The 19,222-nt window shown below is 48.0% G+C and overlaps 1 protein-coding gene across 5 annotated transcripts in view; it reads right to left on the bottom strand.

Annotated features, from left to right (window-relative positions):
* Positions 1-19,222, bottom strand: part of Ptpn3 (protein tyrosine phosphatase non-receptor type 3) — a 163,238-nt gene that overhangs the window by 23,182 nt on the left and 120,834 nt on the right. For all 5 annotated transcript variants that reach the window (XM_037202637.1, XM_028883001.2, XM_028883002.2 and 2 more), the window contains 5 exons: positions 13,737-13,923; positions 13,505-13,582; positions 11,842-11,898; positions 9,984-10,140; positions 6,094-6,254 (listed from right to left, as the gene is read on the bottom strand). In XM_037202637.1, coding sequence (XP_037058532.1) covers positions 6,094-6,254; positions 9,984-10,140; positions 11,842-11,898; positions 13,505-13,582; positions 13,737-13,923 — 640 coding nt within the window. The remainder of the gene's footprint in view (positions 1-6,093; positions 6,255-9,983; positions 10,141-11,841; positions 11,899-13,504; positions 13,583-13,736; positions 13,924-19,222) is intronic.

Below are 19,222 nucleotides of genomic sequence, written 5' to 3'. Positions count from 1 at the left end.
CTTTTTCCCAATGAAACTCTAGAAAGGTAACCATGGCTCAAGATTCTTCTGCCACTGCAGCATCCAGTAGTCAGCATGGCCACCCCACGAGCGCCGCCACTTAACCAACAGCCTTACCATGAAGCCCTGGCTGGCCTGGAACTCATGGAGATCCACCTGTCTCTACCTCCTGAGTGATGGAATTAAATGTGTGCCACCATGCCCTTTACTTTTCCTTTCTTTTTTTTTTTTTTTTTTTGGAGGGGGGGGGCGAGATAGAGTTTCTACGTAGCTCTGGCTCTTCTGGAACTAGCTCTGCAGACCAGGCTGGCCTCAAACTCAGAGATCCATCTGCCTCTGCCTCCCGATGCTGGGATTAAAGGCATTGTATCACCACCACCACCACCACCACCACCACCACCACCACCCAGCTCACTTTTTTCCTTTCTTAAAGAAAGGCAAAAACTGGGCCAGTGAGATGGCTCAGTGCATAAAGATGCTTGCCATAGAATCTGGTGACCTGAGTTCAATCCCCCCAAATACTATTCCACAAAACTGTCCCCTGGTCCCTTGGCCACCACAGGTGCATTGTGGCATGTATGTGTGTTTGCACTCACATGCACAACAATAATACATGTTTTAAAAGAATTTTTTTTGTTGTTTTCTTTTTTGAGGTAGGGTCTACTCCGTAGCCTAAGGTTGACTCTGAACTCATGGCAATCCCCTGGCCTCAGGTTGCTGAGGCCTGAGATTATAGGTAATGAGGTATGTAACTTAGGTTGGCCTAGACTTCCTCATCCTCCTGATATAGGTGTGTGCCACCTCATCTGACAGAAAGGAATTCTTTTCAATGCACTCTTTCCAGGGGTCCGATCTAATCTGGAAGGTGCAATTGTCCTTGCTAATTGCGACATGTACTGATCTCAATCTCTGAGGAGTGTTGCTGAGCTACCTCCACCCTTCCAGATACAAATTCTGTAATTATCACAGGAGCCAGGGAGTCACTTGTTTTGACCCTAATGGTAGTTCCCTGAGTGACAATGTAGACGTCAACTAAGAAACACAGGTCAGACACAGATGATTTTTTTGTGTTGGTAAAGATGGGCTGATGTAAGGTAATGGGCAAAGTTAGGTGGGGTGGAAAAGACCCTCAGAGGTCTCTTGTAGATACTGTTCTCTATCTATCCACCTATCCATCCATCCATTCACCCATCTAACTATCCATCCACCCACCCATCTAAAGATCCATCCGGCCAACAATTCATCTATTCATCCATCCATTTATCAGCCCATCTGTCAATCCATCAACTCACTTGCCCATCCACCCACCCATCTACCATCCATTTATCCAGGAAGAGGCTACTGCCTTGCAAGGCTCATTTTATATCAACTGAACTCCACAAGTCTCCAAGGAGGCAGGCACTAACAGTAGGCCAGAAAGAAGCAGAATGGGAAAGAGTTGAGTCATACTCAGTAAGTGTGAGCTCCAGACGATGACTGAAGGTTATTTTGTTTTTTTGTTTTATGTTTTATGGTTCTTTGGAGACAGAGTTACTCTGTGTAACTGCCCTGACTGTCCTAGAACTCGTTTTGTAGACTAGGCTGGCCTCAAACTCATAGAGATTCGCCTGGCTCTGCCTCCAGAATGTTGGGATTAAAGTCATGCGCCACCACCACCCAGTTGTGATTGAATTTTTGTGTGTATCTGAGTCAAGGTCTTGCTATGCTGCCTAGGGTGGTCTCATATCTCCTGGGTTTAATGATCCTCTTGCTTCAACATTACGAGTAGCTCAGACTATAGGTATCCAATACCCACCCAGGTATATTTTAGATTTTAGGGTTTTGTCTTTAGATCTATTTTATTTTTAGTTATGTTTATGTGTGTGTCCATGTGTTGATTTGCATACATGGGTATAAGGACATGAGGAGGCTAGATGATGAAGAGTCAGATCCCTTGGAGCTACAGTTACAGGAAATTATGAACCACCCAACATAGGTGCTGGGAACTACATTTGGGTCCTCTGGAAGAGCAGTGTTTGCTCTTAACGGCTGAGCTATCTCTAGCCCCAGATTTTCATTGTCAACATGGATCTAATTTTAGGTCTGTCCTCGACGAGGTGTATGCACTGGATGAGTTCCGGAACACCTCTGAACCTCCTTTTCTCCATTTCTGTCTGGGCTGTGTTTGGGGCACAGTGGCAGAGTGCATGCTTAGGGTGGCAGAAGTCCTGGCTTCAATCTTCAGCTCCAAAAGACTTTACAAGACTGATTCTAATAATTCCTGCCACATCCGTTTCCCAGATGATGTGAGAGTTCATGCAGGTAACATGTGAAACACACTCAGTAGACTGCAAAGTGCTTTAGAAATGCTAATTATTGTTGCTTTTCTGGTACGGTGGGGACCAATTCTGTTTACTGGAAGGCACAGAAAAGGATGAAGGGATTCCCTTAATGAGAAAAAATGTTTATAATAAGCTTTACAAGAGTGAGATGGGGAGATCTGTCTTCAGACCACAACCCTCAGGCAGGCACTCTGTGTCGTGGAAGAGGCAGTGCGGATGCCTGCTGGGGACCAGGATATCCCCCCCCCCCCCCCAGCACTTGTCCACAGAGCACAGCTACCACCAGCTGAGCAGCCCACTGGTCAAGGTACTAGAGGATGGGAGGACACAGACCTGGAGATGGGGGATGGGAGGAAGGATTCTGTGACTCTGGAATTGACAGCCCAGGGCTCCAAGCTCAGTGCCAAGTGATAATACCTTATTCAGGCTGGGTCTGCTCTTGAAGCCTCTCTTGGTTTATAAATAATAACAGCTATTAATTTTTATCGTGTTCTTATCACAGGCCAGACAATTCATTAAGCATTTATCTCATCCACTCCTTACAATCAATTCAGGAGACACCCAATTTACACATGGGGAGACAAGGGCCACAGAGGTTAAAGGGGTAAGAGGTAGAGCCAGAATTTAAAGTCTGTCTGGCTCCATGTGGCTAGACAGCCTCCCAGATAGTGTTGACGCGTATGCCTCTAATAACAACTTCACAGGCCAAGAACATCTCAGTTTCCTAAGCCTGTGTACATGGTGGTTAAAAGAACAAGCTCGAGGTATTGGTACCCGGCCTGGGCCCAGTCAGGCTCTCTGACTTCTACTATGAGCCTTTGAGCATGAGATCAATCTGAGGTTCTCCTCCCTCCTGTGTGCTATGGGATGAAACCGCCTAAAAGAATTACAGATGCTGATGCCCTGGATACAGCAAGGGCTCATAAAGACTGCCTTTCCTGGGAGTTTCCTGTTTGGTCTGGTTTCCTTGGGTCCTTCCACTTAGTGTTGGAACACACCCTCCACCCCAAGATGCTGGTGTCATGTGATGCTCCCAGGAGCCTAGGGCCCCTTGAGGGGCAGTGAGGGACACCCAGAGGGCTCTTAGATTTCAGCAGCCCCATTGCAGATCAGTCAGTATCTTAGACTTCAATAGACATTATTTAAAAGGGGAGCTTCCTAGAACATGAAATAAGTGCAGCAGACTGAAGGGTAAACCCCAAATGTGCATGTTCTTGTTGGTTTTGCTTTTTGAGACAAGGTTTCTCTGTAACAGCCCTTAGCTGTCCTGGAACTCGCTTTATAGATCAGGCTGGCCTCAAACTCACGGAGATCCACCTGCCTCTGCCTCTTGAGTGCTGGATTAAAGATGTGCACCACCACCGCCCAGCTGTGCATGTTGTTACGGCATCCTCCGGAGGGCAGGGAGAGGCAGTAGCAGGCAATGAGCCTGAGACCATTTCTACCTTCTTCCCTGGGATCAATTGATGCATCAAGACCTCAAGGGAGGACAGGAGAGGCAGCTCATTGGCTAGAGGTGCTGGATGCTAAAGTCTGGCAACCTGAGTTCAATCTCTAAAACCCACACAGAAGAAAATAAACGAGCCAGGCAGTGGTGACGCACGTCTTTAGTCCTAGCACTTGGGAGGCAGAGGCAGGCAGATCTACAAGTTCCAGGATGGCCAGGGCTACAGAGAGAAATCCTGACGTCACAAGGCTGTCCTCTGATCTCTATATGCACGTTGCATGCCACACAAGCCCACTTCCACATCACGAGCTAATAATACTAAATTAGTGCCCCTAAACACACACAAACTCTCAGGTGACTTTGTTAAAACACCAATGTCTGGTAGCTGTGGGCCACAGCTCCCCACATGATTTCCATATAAGTGGCTACAGGCTCACTCTTTAGGAAATATTCTTAAAGGTGGCTCCGTGGCACAATAGATAGGGCATTGTACCTCTAGTGCCGAAAAAGAAATGCTTTTAACAAACTTTTAGAAGCTGATGAAATCATTGCAAGGAGAACCTTATGGGGCTTCCAAAGCTCACCAAAGTTCAGCCAAGAGCAAGTGAAGGATTTTGTTAGGGAAAGAGCATGGCTTCAGGTTCCCAAGGAGAGCCCACAGTGCCTCCTTGTGGGGTTTCTGATCAACTGGAATTACCAGTTGCCAGGGAACATACACTCATGATTATAAAATCTTACCCTGTCTTGCTTGGTCTCACATACAGTCCCCTAAATATACCAAAATTAGACGACAAGCTGCTTATGGCTAGAAGCATCCTTCTTCATCCCTCATCATGTTCCCAAAGTACCTCAGACATACTGGCTGAATCAACAAATAATCCATCAATCCCTCCCAGGTCACAGCAGCCCCAGCCCCAGAAAGAGAAACCTCATGGAGTCTAAGCCTGGACTGGAGTCTTTGTCTCAATTATTCTGGAGTGTTGATGTCACAGTTTCTCATCCAAATATCACTGCCACAAGATGCGAGCTTTTATGCTACTTGTCCAGACACCCAGTTAATTAAAAAATTGAGACTCCTCTATTGGTGTGGTGGTGGTGGAAGGGGAGGCGTCAACCAATCACCTTTGCTTTTTCTCCCATGGAATTCTTTTCACTGCTGTTGAACGCACACTGCTCTAGCGGAATTTACATTCTGGGCCCGAGGCTACCATAAGGTAAGCCTGTTGCTGAAAGCTTTGTGCTTGGCATTCCTTTGCGCCCGGCAGCTGTTCTACACTTCCTTCCCGAGTCACTCTGAAGTCCGACACATCTGACAAACTGCCCACCTTTCCTTGTCATTTTCCAGGGTTTTTCTAATCAATGATGTGTTGTGGATCTGTTCCTGAATCCCATCAGCTCCTCTTATCCTTACTCTGTGAGCTGAGACCAACCGTGTACGGCACCGTTAACTGTGTTAACAATATTAACTAGATTCTTCTGTATTTCTCCTTCTCCTCTCCCTACCGCAGCCCCCTTTCTGAGACAGGATCTTACTATGTGGTCCAGGCTGGGCTCAAACTTGTGATCCTCCTGCCTCAGCCTCCAGCATACCGAGGCACCATGCATTTACCTGTTCATTGCATGAACAAGTTTTCTTTTACCTTAAAACACACATGGCAGATGAACAGATTCTTTTTTTCATTTGGTTAGTGGTAGATAAAACTCCCTAGAAAGCAGTTTTGCTTTTGGGGGTTGTGTGAAAGGCCTCGGTGAGAGCTGCTGCAGACAGAGGCATTACCCGGTGTACCACAGATCCACCCTTCCCAAGAAGACAGGACAGACTATGTTTCTGTGGTCTGGTGGCCTTGGAAGGCCAGACACTGTGCCCTTGTGGGATGATACCAACTCTCTAAATTCCAAGTGTAGTTGGGGGTAGGGCGCTGACATGTTTCCATCCCATGGATGCCACCATTTTCTCTCCTGTGGAGTTTAGAGCTATTGCTGGCAGCCCGGCAGGTTCAGAGCCCCTCATCCTCAGTTTCTGACAGGCCAGCCCTGCCTACAGATTGTTGCTGGAAGACAGTGGGCGAGTTGAACACCTGGAAGAGGTTCTGGGCCTTCTTCACCTGATGCTTCATCACTCTGAGCCTGAGGATTGAGTGGCCTCTATCAGGCCTTGGGGAGGATAAGCCTTGCTGAGGTCCTCACTGAGATTCTGGTGGCTGAGGCCTGTGAACCAGAGTCACCCTGGCCGAGGAGACGGGACCACGCTCCAGCTCTGCCACCAGCTGCAGCAGAGGCACACGAGAGTAAGTGGGTGGAGACTAGGCCCTGGGATCCCCTTACCTCAAACTGGATCAGCACTGTACCACTCTCCAGACCTTTCTTCAGCAGTTCCATGGATCCCTCCAGACTGTCCCCACCCTCAGGACATACAGGAAACATGGCTTCTGGGAAAAGCTGGCTCAGCTCATCTTCCGCTCTGATCTCCGCCAGTGAGCGCACAGCTGGAACAGACAGACAGGAAGGACAATGGGCTGGTCACTCTCCTCATCGGCCCAGGACACCAGGTGTGGTGCTCCACTTGCCTCATTAGATGACCAAGTACACGGGCATCATTTGTACCCAATACCAGTTCTAGGTGAGCGACCCTGGCAGGCTGTGGGCCAAAGGTGAGGGAGGCATGGGGATGAACGCTGTTGAAGAAAGAACTCATGGGCTGGGAATACAGCTTAGTGGTAGAGAGGTTGCTTAGCATGCGCGAGGCTCTAGGTTCAGTTCCCAGAGCCTCAAAGAAAGAAAGAAGCCGTTTGCTCTCTGGTTCTCTCACAGCATCCTTAACATGGGCACTCTTCGAGACACATGGGGAGGCCCCAAGCTCTCCCTGTGACATTACTATTTCCCACAGTCTAGTTTTTCTTTTTACAAAAATTTTAAATTAGGTTTCTATTTATCATTTTGTGTGCATGTGTGTACGCGTGTGAGTGCATGTGTGGACATCAGGGATAACCTTAGGGTTGGTTCTCTCCTACCTGACCATCAGGCTTGGTGGCGGGTACCTTTACCCACTGAGCTGTATCTCACTGTCCCATTGTGTAGTTCCTCTTCCCCCACCCCCCAGCCTTCTTTTAATCTGAGATCAATTTGTCAAGTGATTAGCACAGGTGCCAACGTCTCTGCCCACCAGCCCCACCTCTTCCAGTTCAAGAAAAATACAGGCCCAAGCTCCCAGTGTGTGTGTGTGTGTGTGTGTGTGTGTGTGTGTGTGTGTATGTGTGTGTGTGTGTGTGTGTGATATGTATCTGTGTGCTTCGGGAGGTCAAAGGTTGATATCACGTGTCTTCCTCCATCACTCTCCATCTTATATTCTGAGACAGGGCCTGTCACTTGGACCTAGAACTCAATGAACTGGGCAGTCAAGTTAGCTGCCTATTCTAGGGGTGCCGTCTGCCTCTCATGTGCTGGGATAAAGCACCTCATTTTTGACATGGGCGCTAGAGATCCGAATTCCAGTTCTCACTGTCTGCGGAGGCCTGTCTCCTCCCCTTCTCTGCCTTCTACAACACTTCACCTCAGATGCCATCATCAACCCGGACTTTCTCTTCCCTTTAGGATCATTTCTGAATTTTCCCTTTACTGTTCCCTCACTGAGCTTTCAACGGCTCCCGACTTTCAAGACAAGCAGAAAGGAGAAAGTAACTAAAGAACTCTGAATTTCCCCATGTAGTTAAAACGGAATCCTCAGAGTCAGCTGTTGAGCTTTCCACTCCGGAGAGTTCTTCCAAAGTCACCCAGGCTGTCTGGGCAGGCCATGGGAATGCAGTCCATATCTTTACCTGACTTCAAAGGCCACGTTCACTGGCCACAGCAAATCAATTCTTCTTGCGGTTTCTGTTACATTTGCAACCCTGTGCGTTAACTTCATTGACTTCCTTTTCTTTAAATCAATTCACATTTCTCACTTAAGAGATTTATGCAATAAATAAAATTATTATCCTAGCTGCTTGAAAACAGATGGTCCCTCATAGTACATGCTAGGTTTTCCTTACCTCCAGCAGGCACGGGTCCCTTGTGGCCAACAGAAGTGGCCTTTCCTGTGGGCCTGGACACCCAGGAAGTCACAGATAGTGGACCGGCCCCTTTGGCCGCCTATCAACCTGTGGCCATAGCCGCATGGCAGTGAGGCAACTGTTTTCCCTACTCTGTGGCTTTGTTTCCTGATTTGTCTACGTGGGGATGAGGATCCCAGCGCTCAGGAGACCCATGAGGGTTAAAGGGCATGCCACCATACAGCAGCCAGCACAAGGCACACCTTCCCTGGTGTGTCCTGTTACCGCTCGACTCCCATTGAGCATCCGAGTTCTAGCAGGCTGCTGGGATCTGTGGTGTGGTGTCATGGGGTGGGTGCTGGAGAGCTGTCATGGCCTCCCAGAAGAGGTGGGGTGAGCATGGCTCTAGCTGGCTCAGGATAGGGTCCTAGTGGGAACAGGGTGTGGGGCATTGGGGTGTGACTACACTGAGGCCAACTAAGATCCAGCCTCCATTCAGGTTAGTATTTAAAGTTATGTAAGGGCCAGCCGGATGGCTCAGTGAGCAGGGGCGCCTGCCAGCAAGCCTGACCACCTGAGTTTGATTTCCACATGGTGGAAGAGGAAACTGACTCCTTGGTTGTCCTTTGAACTCCAAGTGCATGTACACACTGTACTCACACACATGCATACAAAGATAAAATGGATAAATGTAATAACAATAAGAATAATAGCCAGGCGGTAGTGGCACACGCCTTTAATCCCAGCACTTGGGAGGCAGAGGCAGGCGGATCTTATTGAGTTCGAAGTCAGCCTGGGCTCCAGAACAAGTTCCAAGATGGCTGTTACACAGAGAAACCCTGTCTCAAAACCAAAACAAAACCATAATAATAATAATAAAGGTAATACAGACATGTGGGGAGCTGAGGAAGCTTTGAGTGAATTTATAAAGAGCATACAAGTCCTGAATGAATGTGTATTGTTGTTACAGGCACAGCCATGTTAAGGACCAATGCCTTGGAACCATGGGAAATTAACAAAGCCTTCCTCAGGCCAGGCTCAGAATGGCACAGTCACTCTGTAGTCCAAGTACGAGTGTTTGTGAATGACTGGCCAGTGTGTGCGAACACTAGCAACTGCAGCTTCCTCCTCCCAGATGTTTACAGCCTGAGACTGCTGGCCCCAGACTCCGCCTACAGAGTCTAGCAAACTCCTCTCCCTGCAATGTACACAGTCAACACAGTTTGGTTCTAGGTTGTGCCATCTATCGGAGTGCACACAGCCCATAAGACCCCGGCTTTCCTGTCTATGTGTGTCTGTGTCATCTACCAGAGTGCACACAGCCCATATGACCCTTTTTTATTTTTGTTCTTACATGCACCATCATAAGACCCCAGCTTTCCTGTCTGTGTGTCCATTTTTCTTCATTCTCTCACTGTCCCTAGTTGGGGCTATTTGGCTCAGTATATTAAAACAACAACAGTAATAGCAACAATAGTCAAGAGGCCTTTCTTCACATATCTATAGCACGCCCCATCTCCCCAGCGCTCCGAGTATTGTCATTTCATCTGCACAGGAGCCCTGAGGAAGAGTCTAGGCTACCTATGTTCATGTCACATCTGAGGAACATAAGGAAGACTGGTTAACTTGGAGGTTTTCCCGTGTAGGAGGTGGGGTCAGGTCCCTGCCCTCTGATCCTAACCGCCTCCCTGACAAAGAGAAACACTCCAGAATAAGATAGGACCTAGTAAGTCTCCTTCAGAGCCAGGCAAGCTCAGAGAGGGATGTGAGCCAGCTGGGCTGGGGCTGCTAGAATTACAGGGCTCTAGGCCCAGGTAAAGGGGTACTGAGGTTACCTCTCTCCAGAGGCCTGGCCAGGAGCACTTAGGGCCCCTGCAGACAGATCTTCCTATTTTTTGGTTTGTGGTGGTGACAAGCCAGATAGCAGCCAGTTGTTAAAATTTTCATTTTGCAAATGCTGACTACTACTGTAGAAAATATAGCATGCATCCCGGGAATGAAGTCTCAGGCTTATCATGGAAACATCCGGGAAACTGAAGCAGAAGAATTGCTGCACGCTGGAGTATAGCCTGGACTACAGTGTGGGAGCTGTCTCAGAAAACCAAAAAAACAAAGAAACTAGGCAGTAAGCCGAGGCTCCTCTAAGGCGGCGTCCTGCGGCTCCGCCCCCCGGGGCCTGTGTGTTACCTTTCCTCCTGATCACCAGGGCCAGTTCTCTGGAGTGGGACTCCCGGCTTGCTTTGATGAACATCACCACCTGGTCATGAGTGTGCTCTGAGATGTCCCGGCCATTGATCAACACGATCTGATCCCCTTCATTCAGCTTAGGCATGCAAGTGTCGGCCTGGTGGAGGGAAGTGAGTGTCTCTGTTACCATAGCATTGGCCTCAGGGGGAAGAAGAAGGCCGCCTCTCTCCGATGCCAGACACCTGAGACTGCGATCAAGTTCACCCCCTCTCCCCTGGGTATGACTGTCATCGTTTGTGTAGCTGCTGCAAGGTTGGTGGGACTTTAAAGGGATCAGAATGTGAGCTATGGACACTTCTGAGCAGGGAAGCCGGGTTTACTGAGCACTTATCCACGGGAGCCCACCTTGCTGATTAGAACAACTCAAGGATGCCTCCAAACTTCTGTTGGTTGGACGGACTGTTTGAACATGCCTAGCCAGCTATGAATGAGCATTTATCTGTCTTACAAGGGAGAAATATATTGTCGTCACCCTATAGCAGGGGCAGAAACCACTGCACAGCAAAATGATGAACAGAATGGTGTGGGAAGGCAAACCTTCTTCCCTAGAAACAAACAAAAAGCAACTGGTAAACAGCAAGACAAGTTTAGAAAAACAAACAAACAAAAAAATCCTGCGTGTGTGTGTGTGTGTGTGTGTGTGTGTGTGTGTGTGTGTGTATGTGAATGTGTGTGTATTTTCACATGCATACATGCATAAAGACATGGATGGCCCGGGTGTGGTGGCACACGCCTTTAATCCCAGCACTTGGGAGGCATACGCAGGTGGATCTCTGTGAGTTCGAGGCCAGCCTGGTCTACAAAGCAAGTTCCAGGACAGCGAGGCAGCGGCTCTTAATCAGAGAAACTCTTGTCTTGAAAAACCAAAAAAAAAAAAAAAAAAAAGACATGGACAATTGGTATCTTCCTTGATTGTTTTCCACTGTGTTCCCAAGGCAGGGTTTCTCACTCATCTTGGAGCTTGTCAATTCACCTAGTCCTGCTATCCAGCTTGCTCTGGGTTCCCCTGTCTGTCTCCTACACAATAGGATTACAGGTGGCCATTGCACCTGCGCCTGACTTTTATGTGGGTACTGGGGATGCAAACACGGTCCTCATGCTTGAGCGGCATAAGCATCATCCACTGAGCCATCTTCCCAGGCCCCAGTGGTCAGCATGAGGACTGAAGAGTGACCCCTATGACAAGTGGTCCCTCAGAGAGCATAGGGACTTGCTCACGTTGCAATATTTTATTGAAAGCAAACCATCACACAAAAATCAGGGAAGAGAGCAGGTCCCATGTGTCCACTTCATACAGGCTTAGCCAACACATCATGCTACACCTTAAATATGTACACAAGCAAGAAAAAAACAGGCAAAGTAGAAAGCTCTCTGTTGCCTTCACTCAGTAGCACTTCCCAAAGTTAGATGTGCATACAAATTGCCCAAGGGTCGATCTTATTAGAGACAGAGATCCAGGGTAAGCAGGGCTATAGGCTGGGCCTGCATCTAACATGAGGGTCCGCACATTTAATAAGGCCCCAGGTGACACGGTGCTGCAGTCTCAGGGACCATACTGCCCAACACGGTTGTAGTTAATGGGAGTCCCACTCTGTGTCTCCATCTGTGTGTGTCTGTATTACCAGATACACGTTGCTACTGATCAAACCAAGCGAGGAGCTGATCACTTAGCCATCCAATCAATCAAATAAAAACGAAACCCCAACCAAACCTAGGAATGGGACATAGAAATAGAAACTTGTTTGACTTAGGGGAAAGCAAACACAGGAAGTAACTAACATGGGATATGTTTACTTACAGGTGACTCTGGGTTTATCCTTGAGACCACAAGAGGCATCTTTTGATCCACTCCTCCCTGTAAATATTTTAAAGCAAACAAAACCGGAAATAAAATGAAAAACTTGAGTAGTTTTGCCAACAAAGATATGTAGATGTAATATAGATATAAGGCTCACATTTACTGTGAGCCTTATAGTTCAGGACGGTTTTACAGGAGGATCAATCACAGGGCTGGGGACCCCCTTGCAGAATTACAGAACACACTGATGACCCCTCTTTACCCAGCAGGTTAGCCAGAGCTCTGCTCAGAAGTCTATCCTGACATCCCCATCACCGGAACTGAAGATGCCCTTGGAGGACCCAACAACATTTCCTAGAAAAGGGCTATGTTAACTTTTCCGAAAGAGGAGGCACAAGGCCTCAGGAAGGGCCATGGGTACTGTGAGTGCTCCCCCTGTGAGCAGGGCCCTGGAGGGCCGCTGGGCAGGAGGGGGTGTGTATGATATGCCAGAGGCTGGCAGCCAGCAAGGGCAGTCTGCCTCCGCTTCACTCTAGAACAGGGATGGGGTGGGTGAGGGAGTGGGGAGGTGGGAGTCAGTGTGATGGAAGTTAGGTGAGGCTTCCTCAATAGCTACTTAAGCTGAGTGGGAGAGAGGGCCCTGAGGTAGTCATTTAACTCCACCAATGAATCCCCGAAGCGAATGGGTGCGGCACCTGTTTCAATAATGCTATGTACACAAGCAGATGGGTGCTGGCCCATGGTTGCAGTTTGTAGACGTTGCCTAGAGGGACCCATTAGATAAGGAGGCCCAGCAACTCGAAGAGCTGGCTTCCCTTATCAGTCTAGCAGGGCTGTAGCGTTCTCTAAATAATCCCTCCTGGGTGGGCTGTGGGCTGAGTTTGATCACCAATCACACACTCTACTTTCTGAGCCTCAGTTTCATTTGTAAGATCTGTTTAACAGCCGTCTTAGGCTTTATTGATTTCATTTCTTTAGAGATAAGGTCTCCACAGCTCTGGCTGGCCATGAACTTGTTATGCAGTCTAGGCCAGCTTCAAACTCATAATCTTCCTGTGTTAGCCTCTGAAATGTTGGAGTTACAGGCATTAGTCCCCACATGCTCTGTTTCAACCACTTATTCTAAGAGCTCAATAAGGTGACAGAAAATCTAGTATAATGTCGCAAATGTCAGGCACACTGCAAACACTTAATATAAGGTAGTTGTACAACCATATACAAGGCCCAGTTCTTAGGCCTGTGTAGTTGTGAATGAGTGTGTGCACATGGGTGGAGGCCAGAGGTCATCTTTGGGGTCTCATTCCTCTGGTGCTACCTAACTTGTTTCTTGACACAGTATCTTTTGCTTGCCCAGAGCTTGCTGATTATGCTGGACAGGCCATAAGTCCCAGGGATTCCCCTGCTTCTGCCACCTCAGTATTGGGATTACAGAAGGACACTACCACACCCCACCTCTGTTAGGTAGTTTCTGGGGTCTGAAATCAGGTCCTCATGTTTGCACGGCCAGAACCTTATCGACCGAGCTACCTCTAGAGCCCCAAGTGAGGTTTTGCTTTTGTTAATGCAGTGTAGGTATGTAGCAGATTTCTGACTAAAATTCAAAATCCACCTGAAGACTGTTCCATTGCATATAACCTGAGGGCTACCCGTACCCGCAGCATACCTTAAGATTAAATCCAAATCTTCCATCTTCATCTGGCGTGATACGGATCAGGACTAGGTAGCCATCGCCTTCGTCATTCTAAAAGACATTCGAGAGTGTCATTTACATCCCTCTGCAGCAGTTGGTGACAAGATATTTTCTGTCGGTCAGAACCACTCATTTGCCTGCCCACGAGACAGAGAGGGTCACCGAGCCACCCAGGCAAGTGTGGCAGCGCCTGGACCCCCCTCACCTTGTCACAGTAGTACTGGCTGGCATCCTCAATGGAGCCCCCTTTGATCATCTTGTGATAGTCTTCTAAGAACTGCTGGTCAACTCCATCTGGGGAGCAAGAGCCTGGAGCATTTGAAGATGGAGACACAGAACTGGAGGACTTCTGGGTCAGGCAGCTTTGTGTTGGGTTGTTCTCAGACAAACTCCTTCATTGTGGGGAAGAAGGAGATGTTTTTAATAAATTGATTAATATTATCAGAGTATATATCACTCTGTGTGTGTATGGGACTGGCATCTTGAGATTGCTGTGGGACCCTGGAACATGAGCATTTCTGCAAAAGTCCTCAGGCTACCCATGTTCTCACCTAGGCTAAATACAATCACATCTAACTTAGGGGCAAAGGGCAGGAGAGCAGGGAAGAACTCTGACCATGGACAACAGCTCCTCTCCCAGCTGCTTTGAAAGCTGGTGGAGAAATGCAGGGGAGCTACTCTGGTTTTAACACCTTACTTTTAACATGAGAGGTGTTGTCTAGGCTAGTTTTGAACTTCTGGCTCAAGAGATTCTTTTGCCTCAGCCTCCTAAGTGGCTGGGACTCTGGCCATGGACCCACCAATAAGAACTTGCCAGGAGGGCTGGAGAGATGACTCAGAGGTTAAGAGCACTGGCTGTTCTTCCAGAGGTCCTGAGTTCAATTCCCAGCAACCACATGGTGGCTCACAACTATCTGTAATGAGATCTGATGCCCTCTTCTGTCATGTAAGCACACATGGAGACAGACACTGTATACATAAATAAATAAAGCTTAAAAAAAAAAAAAAAAAAAAGAATTTGCCAGGGAACAGGAGCATCATTTAAAGAATAATCTTTAGGTGGGTGGGGTATATACTGTGTAAGTGCCGTGACTAGTATAGGAGCCTGCAAAAGCCCCCGAGTGCGGCGGCTTCTCCATCCATTCCTCACATTCCCACCTCTGCTTCCACCTTCCACTAATCCTCTGTTCCAGGCCCTTGCCTGTATATTTTTCTTTAAATGTTGCTTCTGTTTTCCTAGCAAGTTAAAATTGGGGGACAGGGGTAGGAGGGGTTGGTTTGTTTCCTTCCTTCTTTCCTTTCCTTCCTTCCTTCTTTCCTTTCCTTCTTTCCTTCCTTCCTTCCTTCCTTCCTTCCTTCCTTCCTTCCTTCCTTCCTTCCTTCTTTTTTCAGTGCCGAGAACCCAGGGCCTTTCACATGGTAAGCAAGAACTGAGCTGCACCCCCAGCCTAAATTAGCCTACTCTAAATATAAAATCTGCACCCTATTCACACACAATGATTCACAGTCTTAATTTATTTGAACAAAATATTCAGTGGCAGACCCATGTGGAAACAGCGGTGTGTAAGACAAGAATCTGGCCTGGAGTTTACTGGTTGCCATCTCCCTAGCCTGTGGAAAAAAAACTACTTTCAATAAAATGGTACCAACGAACATCCTATTTAGTTATGTTTTAAAATTTTAGTTAGTGCTGTGGATATCACTCTGTATAAACACTGATTGGCCGGTAGCCAGACAGGAAGTATAGGCGGGACTAACAGAGAGGAGAATTGAGGGAACAGGAAGGCAGAGAGAGAGACTGCCTGGAGCCGCCACCAGGACAAGCAAGATGTAAGGTACCAGTAAGCCACGAGCCATGTGACAAAATATAGATTAATAGAAATGGGCTAAATATAAGAGTAAGAGCTAGACAATGATAGGCCTGAGCTAATGGCCATGCAGTTTAAATAATGTAAGCGTCTGTGTGTTTATTTTGTAAGTGGGCTCCGGGACTGGCGGGACTTGGTGGGACCCGGTGGGACCCGGAGAGAAAAGCTCTCCAGCTACAAGTTTGTGAGTTTTATTTCACAGGGTTTCAAAGTGTTTTTCTCTTCCTAATACAAAACCCTAGTCTTCACAGTGAGTTCCAGGACAGCCAGGGCTATGTAGACCAATCCTGTCTCAAAAAACAAAACATCCTTTGATCTACCTAAAACAGGGAACACAGCTCAGCAGATGAGAACATTTGTTCTTACAGAGGACCTGGGCTTGGCTGCCAGCACCCACATGGTGGCTCACAACCTTCTACCACTTCAGTTTCGGGGGACTCCGTGCTCTCTCCTGAACTCCAGGAGCATCAGGCACATACATGGTACACATACATACATGCAAGCACAACACACATACACATAAAATACAGTAAACCTAAAAACATTTAATCCTATTTTAAAACAGTGAACAGTAGTCACTACAACCATTGACATATTCTAAGATATCCCACACCCCAACCTATCTTCTCAGTAGGGCTGGGGTTGGCGAGGTTTTTCTACCAACAGGTAGTGGCTTAATAAACAAGCAGCTAGTTTTTGGATGGATCAACTACACATAGAAGGTTTGTTCCTGCCGAGCACAATGACATTCTGCTCGGTGTTCAGGATGGATGGACAGAGACTCAAGAGGATATGGGATGATGAGAAGCTGGGCAGGCAGATGATGGAATGCAGAGAGAGAAGATGCAGGATGGCATGGCTTTCTCTTCAGTTTGGTTGGTGTTCCCCGTGGAGCTGAAGGGGATCCGAGTCGGAGGGAGGAGACACTGCCCCATGGAATGAGGGAATTCACAGAAGTTACTGAAAAGGAGAAAGAGGTAGGGTGAAGGAAGCAAGAAGTCACCTCCAGACAGGAGGTAGGCAACAGCGAGAGACCTGTCTCCATGCTTTGGGAAACAGAGCAGGCAGAGGGAGAGAGTCACACTCCCTGGGCAGAAAGGGGCAGAGAGATAAACTGTCCGACACTGGGACTATAGATGTAACAAGCATCAGAAACAAAAGTCATGAGAGAACCATAGTGTCTGAAGAGCTGCAATGTTGGAGAGATGAGAAACAGCACCACTTCTCATGGAATACGTGTGTAGGATGTTTTCTCTGATTCAAAAGATGTCGGGGGATGGTGGTGGCGATGCAGATCAGGACCAGCCACATGAATGAGGACGGCAGAAGGCAAAGAGGATAGAGGAAGGCTGAGGTCTCAGCAGGTGCAAACTGGGTGTCTCTGAGACGATGGTCCCTCCCCAAGACACACGGGAGTCATACCACCAATACGAAGGTCAAGAGCAGAGACTGGGTTGAGACCTGGTCTGGCTCAGGGATAATGGCCGTCACCTCTACCTTATCCACACCTAATGAAACTCTGTCCCTCTTACCTACACCCAATGAAACCCTGTCCCTGGCTCCCTGAAGAGACCCTTGGATGGTAGCGGATCCCCTCCCACATTTGGTGTTGCACTGTCCTCTGGTATGGGGATCGAGTGTTCCCAGAGAGTAGTGGCAGGGAAGGAAAAGGTGGACAGTGTCAAGAAGAACTAGACGCTAACTTAAAGAACTACTGTTTTTTTTTTTTTTTAAAGATTCATTTATTTATTATGTATACAGTGTTCTGTCTGCATGTATGCCTGCAGGTCAGAAGAGGGCATCAGATCTCATTACAGATGGTTATGAGCCACCATGTGGTTGCTGGGAATTGAACTCAGGACCTCTGGAAGAACAGCCAGTGCTCTTAACCCCTGAGCCATCTCTCCAGCCCAAGAACTACTGTTCTTCAAGGCAGGGCTGCCAAAAGCACTGGAAAGCAATATAGTGTGCGTTCCAGGAGCCAGAGGCAGGAGCCTGCATGCTAGGCCAGCATCAAAATGTAGATTACTATGGTGGTTTGAAAGAAAATGCCCCCCCCCCAAAAGGGAGCGGTACTGTTAGGTGGTGTGGCCTTGTTGGAATGGGTGTAGTCTTGTTGGAAGAACTGTGTCACTTAGAGGCAGGCTTTGAGGTCTCATCTATGCTCAAGCCATGCCTGGTGAGTCAGTTCACTTCCTGTTGCCTTTGGATTAAGATGTAAGGAGTCTGAGCTCCAGCACCATGTCTGCCTGCACACCACCATGCTTCCTGCCATGGTAATAATGGACTGAACCTCTGAAATTGTAAGTGAGGCACCCCAAATTAAATGTTTTCCTTTATAAGAGCTGCCGTGGTCATGGTGTCTCTTCACAGCAATAGAAACCCTAACTAAGACAAGCACAGTCTGAGAAAAGCACAGCTGTCCTTCAGTATCCCCTGAGGAGCCGTTCCAGGGCACCCTCCATTGTCCATGCTTAAGTATCTTATCTAAAATGCTCTAATGTTTTCATTGATCTATATATACCCTCCTGTGTTTTTTAAATCATCTCTAGATCACTCACAATACCAATCCAGTGTAAATGTTGCATAAGCACTCGCTGTCCTGACAGGAAAAAATAAAATCTGTGCGTGTTTAGCTCTACGATCAGGGCAGGCCTCATGACACTGGACATGATTTAGTCTGTGGCTGCAGAGCATGTGGGCAGGGAGGGTCAACTGTACCAACAACCTGAGTGTCTAACAGGACAAAAGACCGTCATAGTGCAGGGAACCCTGTCACTGGTAGGGTGCGCAGACCCCGGGGGCTCAGAAGATGGGGCCACACAAACTCTTCCTCTGTGGCTGTAAGATGGAGAAGAAGGCTGCCATAAGGTCCCGCCCAAATCACACACATTTTAAAATGAAGATAAGAGTTATCTTACGTCTTATGGAAGAGGACAGGCCTTCTGGAAAGGAGCCAACAGCCAACAGGCTACTATGTCAGGAAGTGAGACTCACACGGGGCGCCATATTGGTGACCCACCGAAACAACCATGACCAAGAAGCACCCACCAAGTCTTTGGGACGCAAGCCTGAGCCGCCGGTACCCTTGTTTTCCCCGAGTGGCAGCTCCAAGGGTGGGCTCTTCCTCAGCACACACCCCCTCCCTGGTGTGAGGAGATGGGGGATTTTGGTTTTTGTTTCTGCCCTGAAGAAAATCTGCTCCTCTGCCAGAATCTGAACTTCCTGTGGAAGCAAGGAGGAGTAGAGAGCAGAGCCGGGAATAACAAAAGCGCACAGCCGGCCCGGGCACAAAGCACGCTGCCAAGGCTTCAAAACTATAATCATAAACTCTGCGGCGCTGCTATAAATATGGAACAGACCAGTGACTCATCTGCTGGGACGATGTTCCTTCCCTGTGCGGCTGGGGGTGGGGTGGGCGGGGTGCGGGTGATGGGACCGAGCACACTTTTCTCTCTTTTTCTTTTCTTTTCTGAATGAGGACAGAACATTACACTTAACTCTGCCTCCAAAGGGCCCTCCTCGCTGTCTGTGAGCTCGCTCCTCTGATTTCTTTGACAGAACGCTTCTTTTAGACTCTTAACACAAATCTGCTGTAGAAAACATGTCAGACGCTTCTTAAACGTTTTGTAAATACAGCGTTACCGGTAGAGTTTCTTTTCAATTAAGTTCAGACCAGCCTGTATCTCTTGCTGGGGGATAAAGTCACAGAGTCCGGAGGCCAAGGAGGACTCAGGTTGGTTCTAACAGCCACCTTCTATACCCCTGCTTTGCATTTCTAGATATCTGCTCATAGTTCCCAAAGCCACAGGTTCATGCCACG

The sequence above is a fragment of the Peromyscus leucopus genome, chromosome 2, assembly GCF_004664715.2.
Source record: "Peromyscus leucopus breed LL Stock chromosome 2, UCI_PerLeu_2.1, whole genome shotgun sequence".
Lineage (NCBI taxonomy): Eukaryota > Metazoa > Chordata > Mammalia > Rodentia > Cricetidae > Peromyscus > Peromyscus leucopus.
Note: the sequence above shows the minus strand (reverse complement) of the source record. Positions and strands in the feature narration are given on the sequence as shown.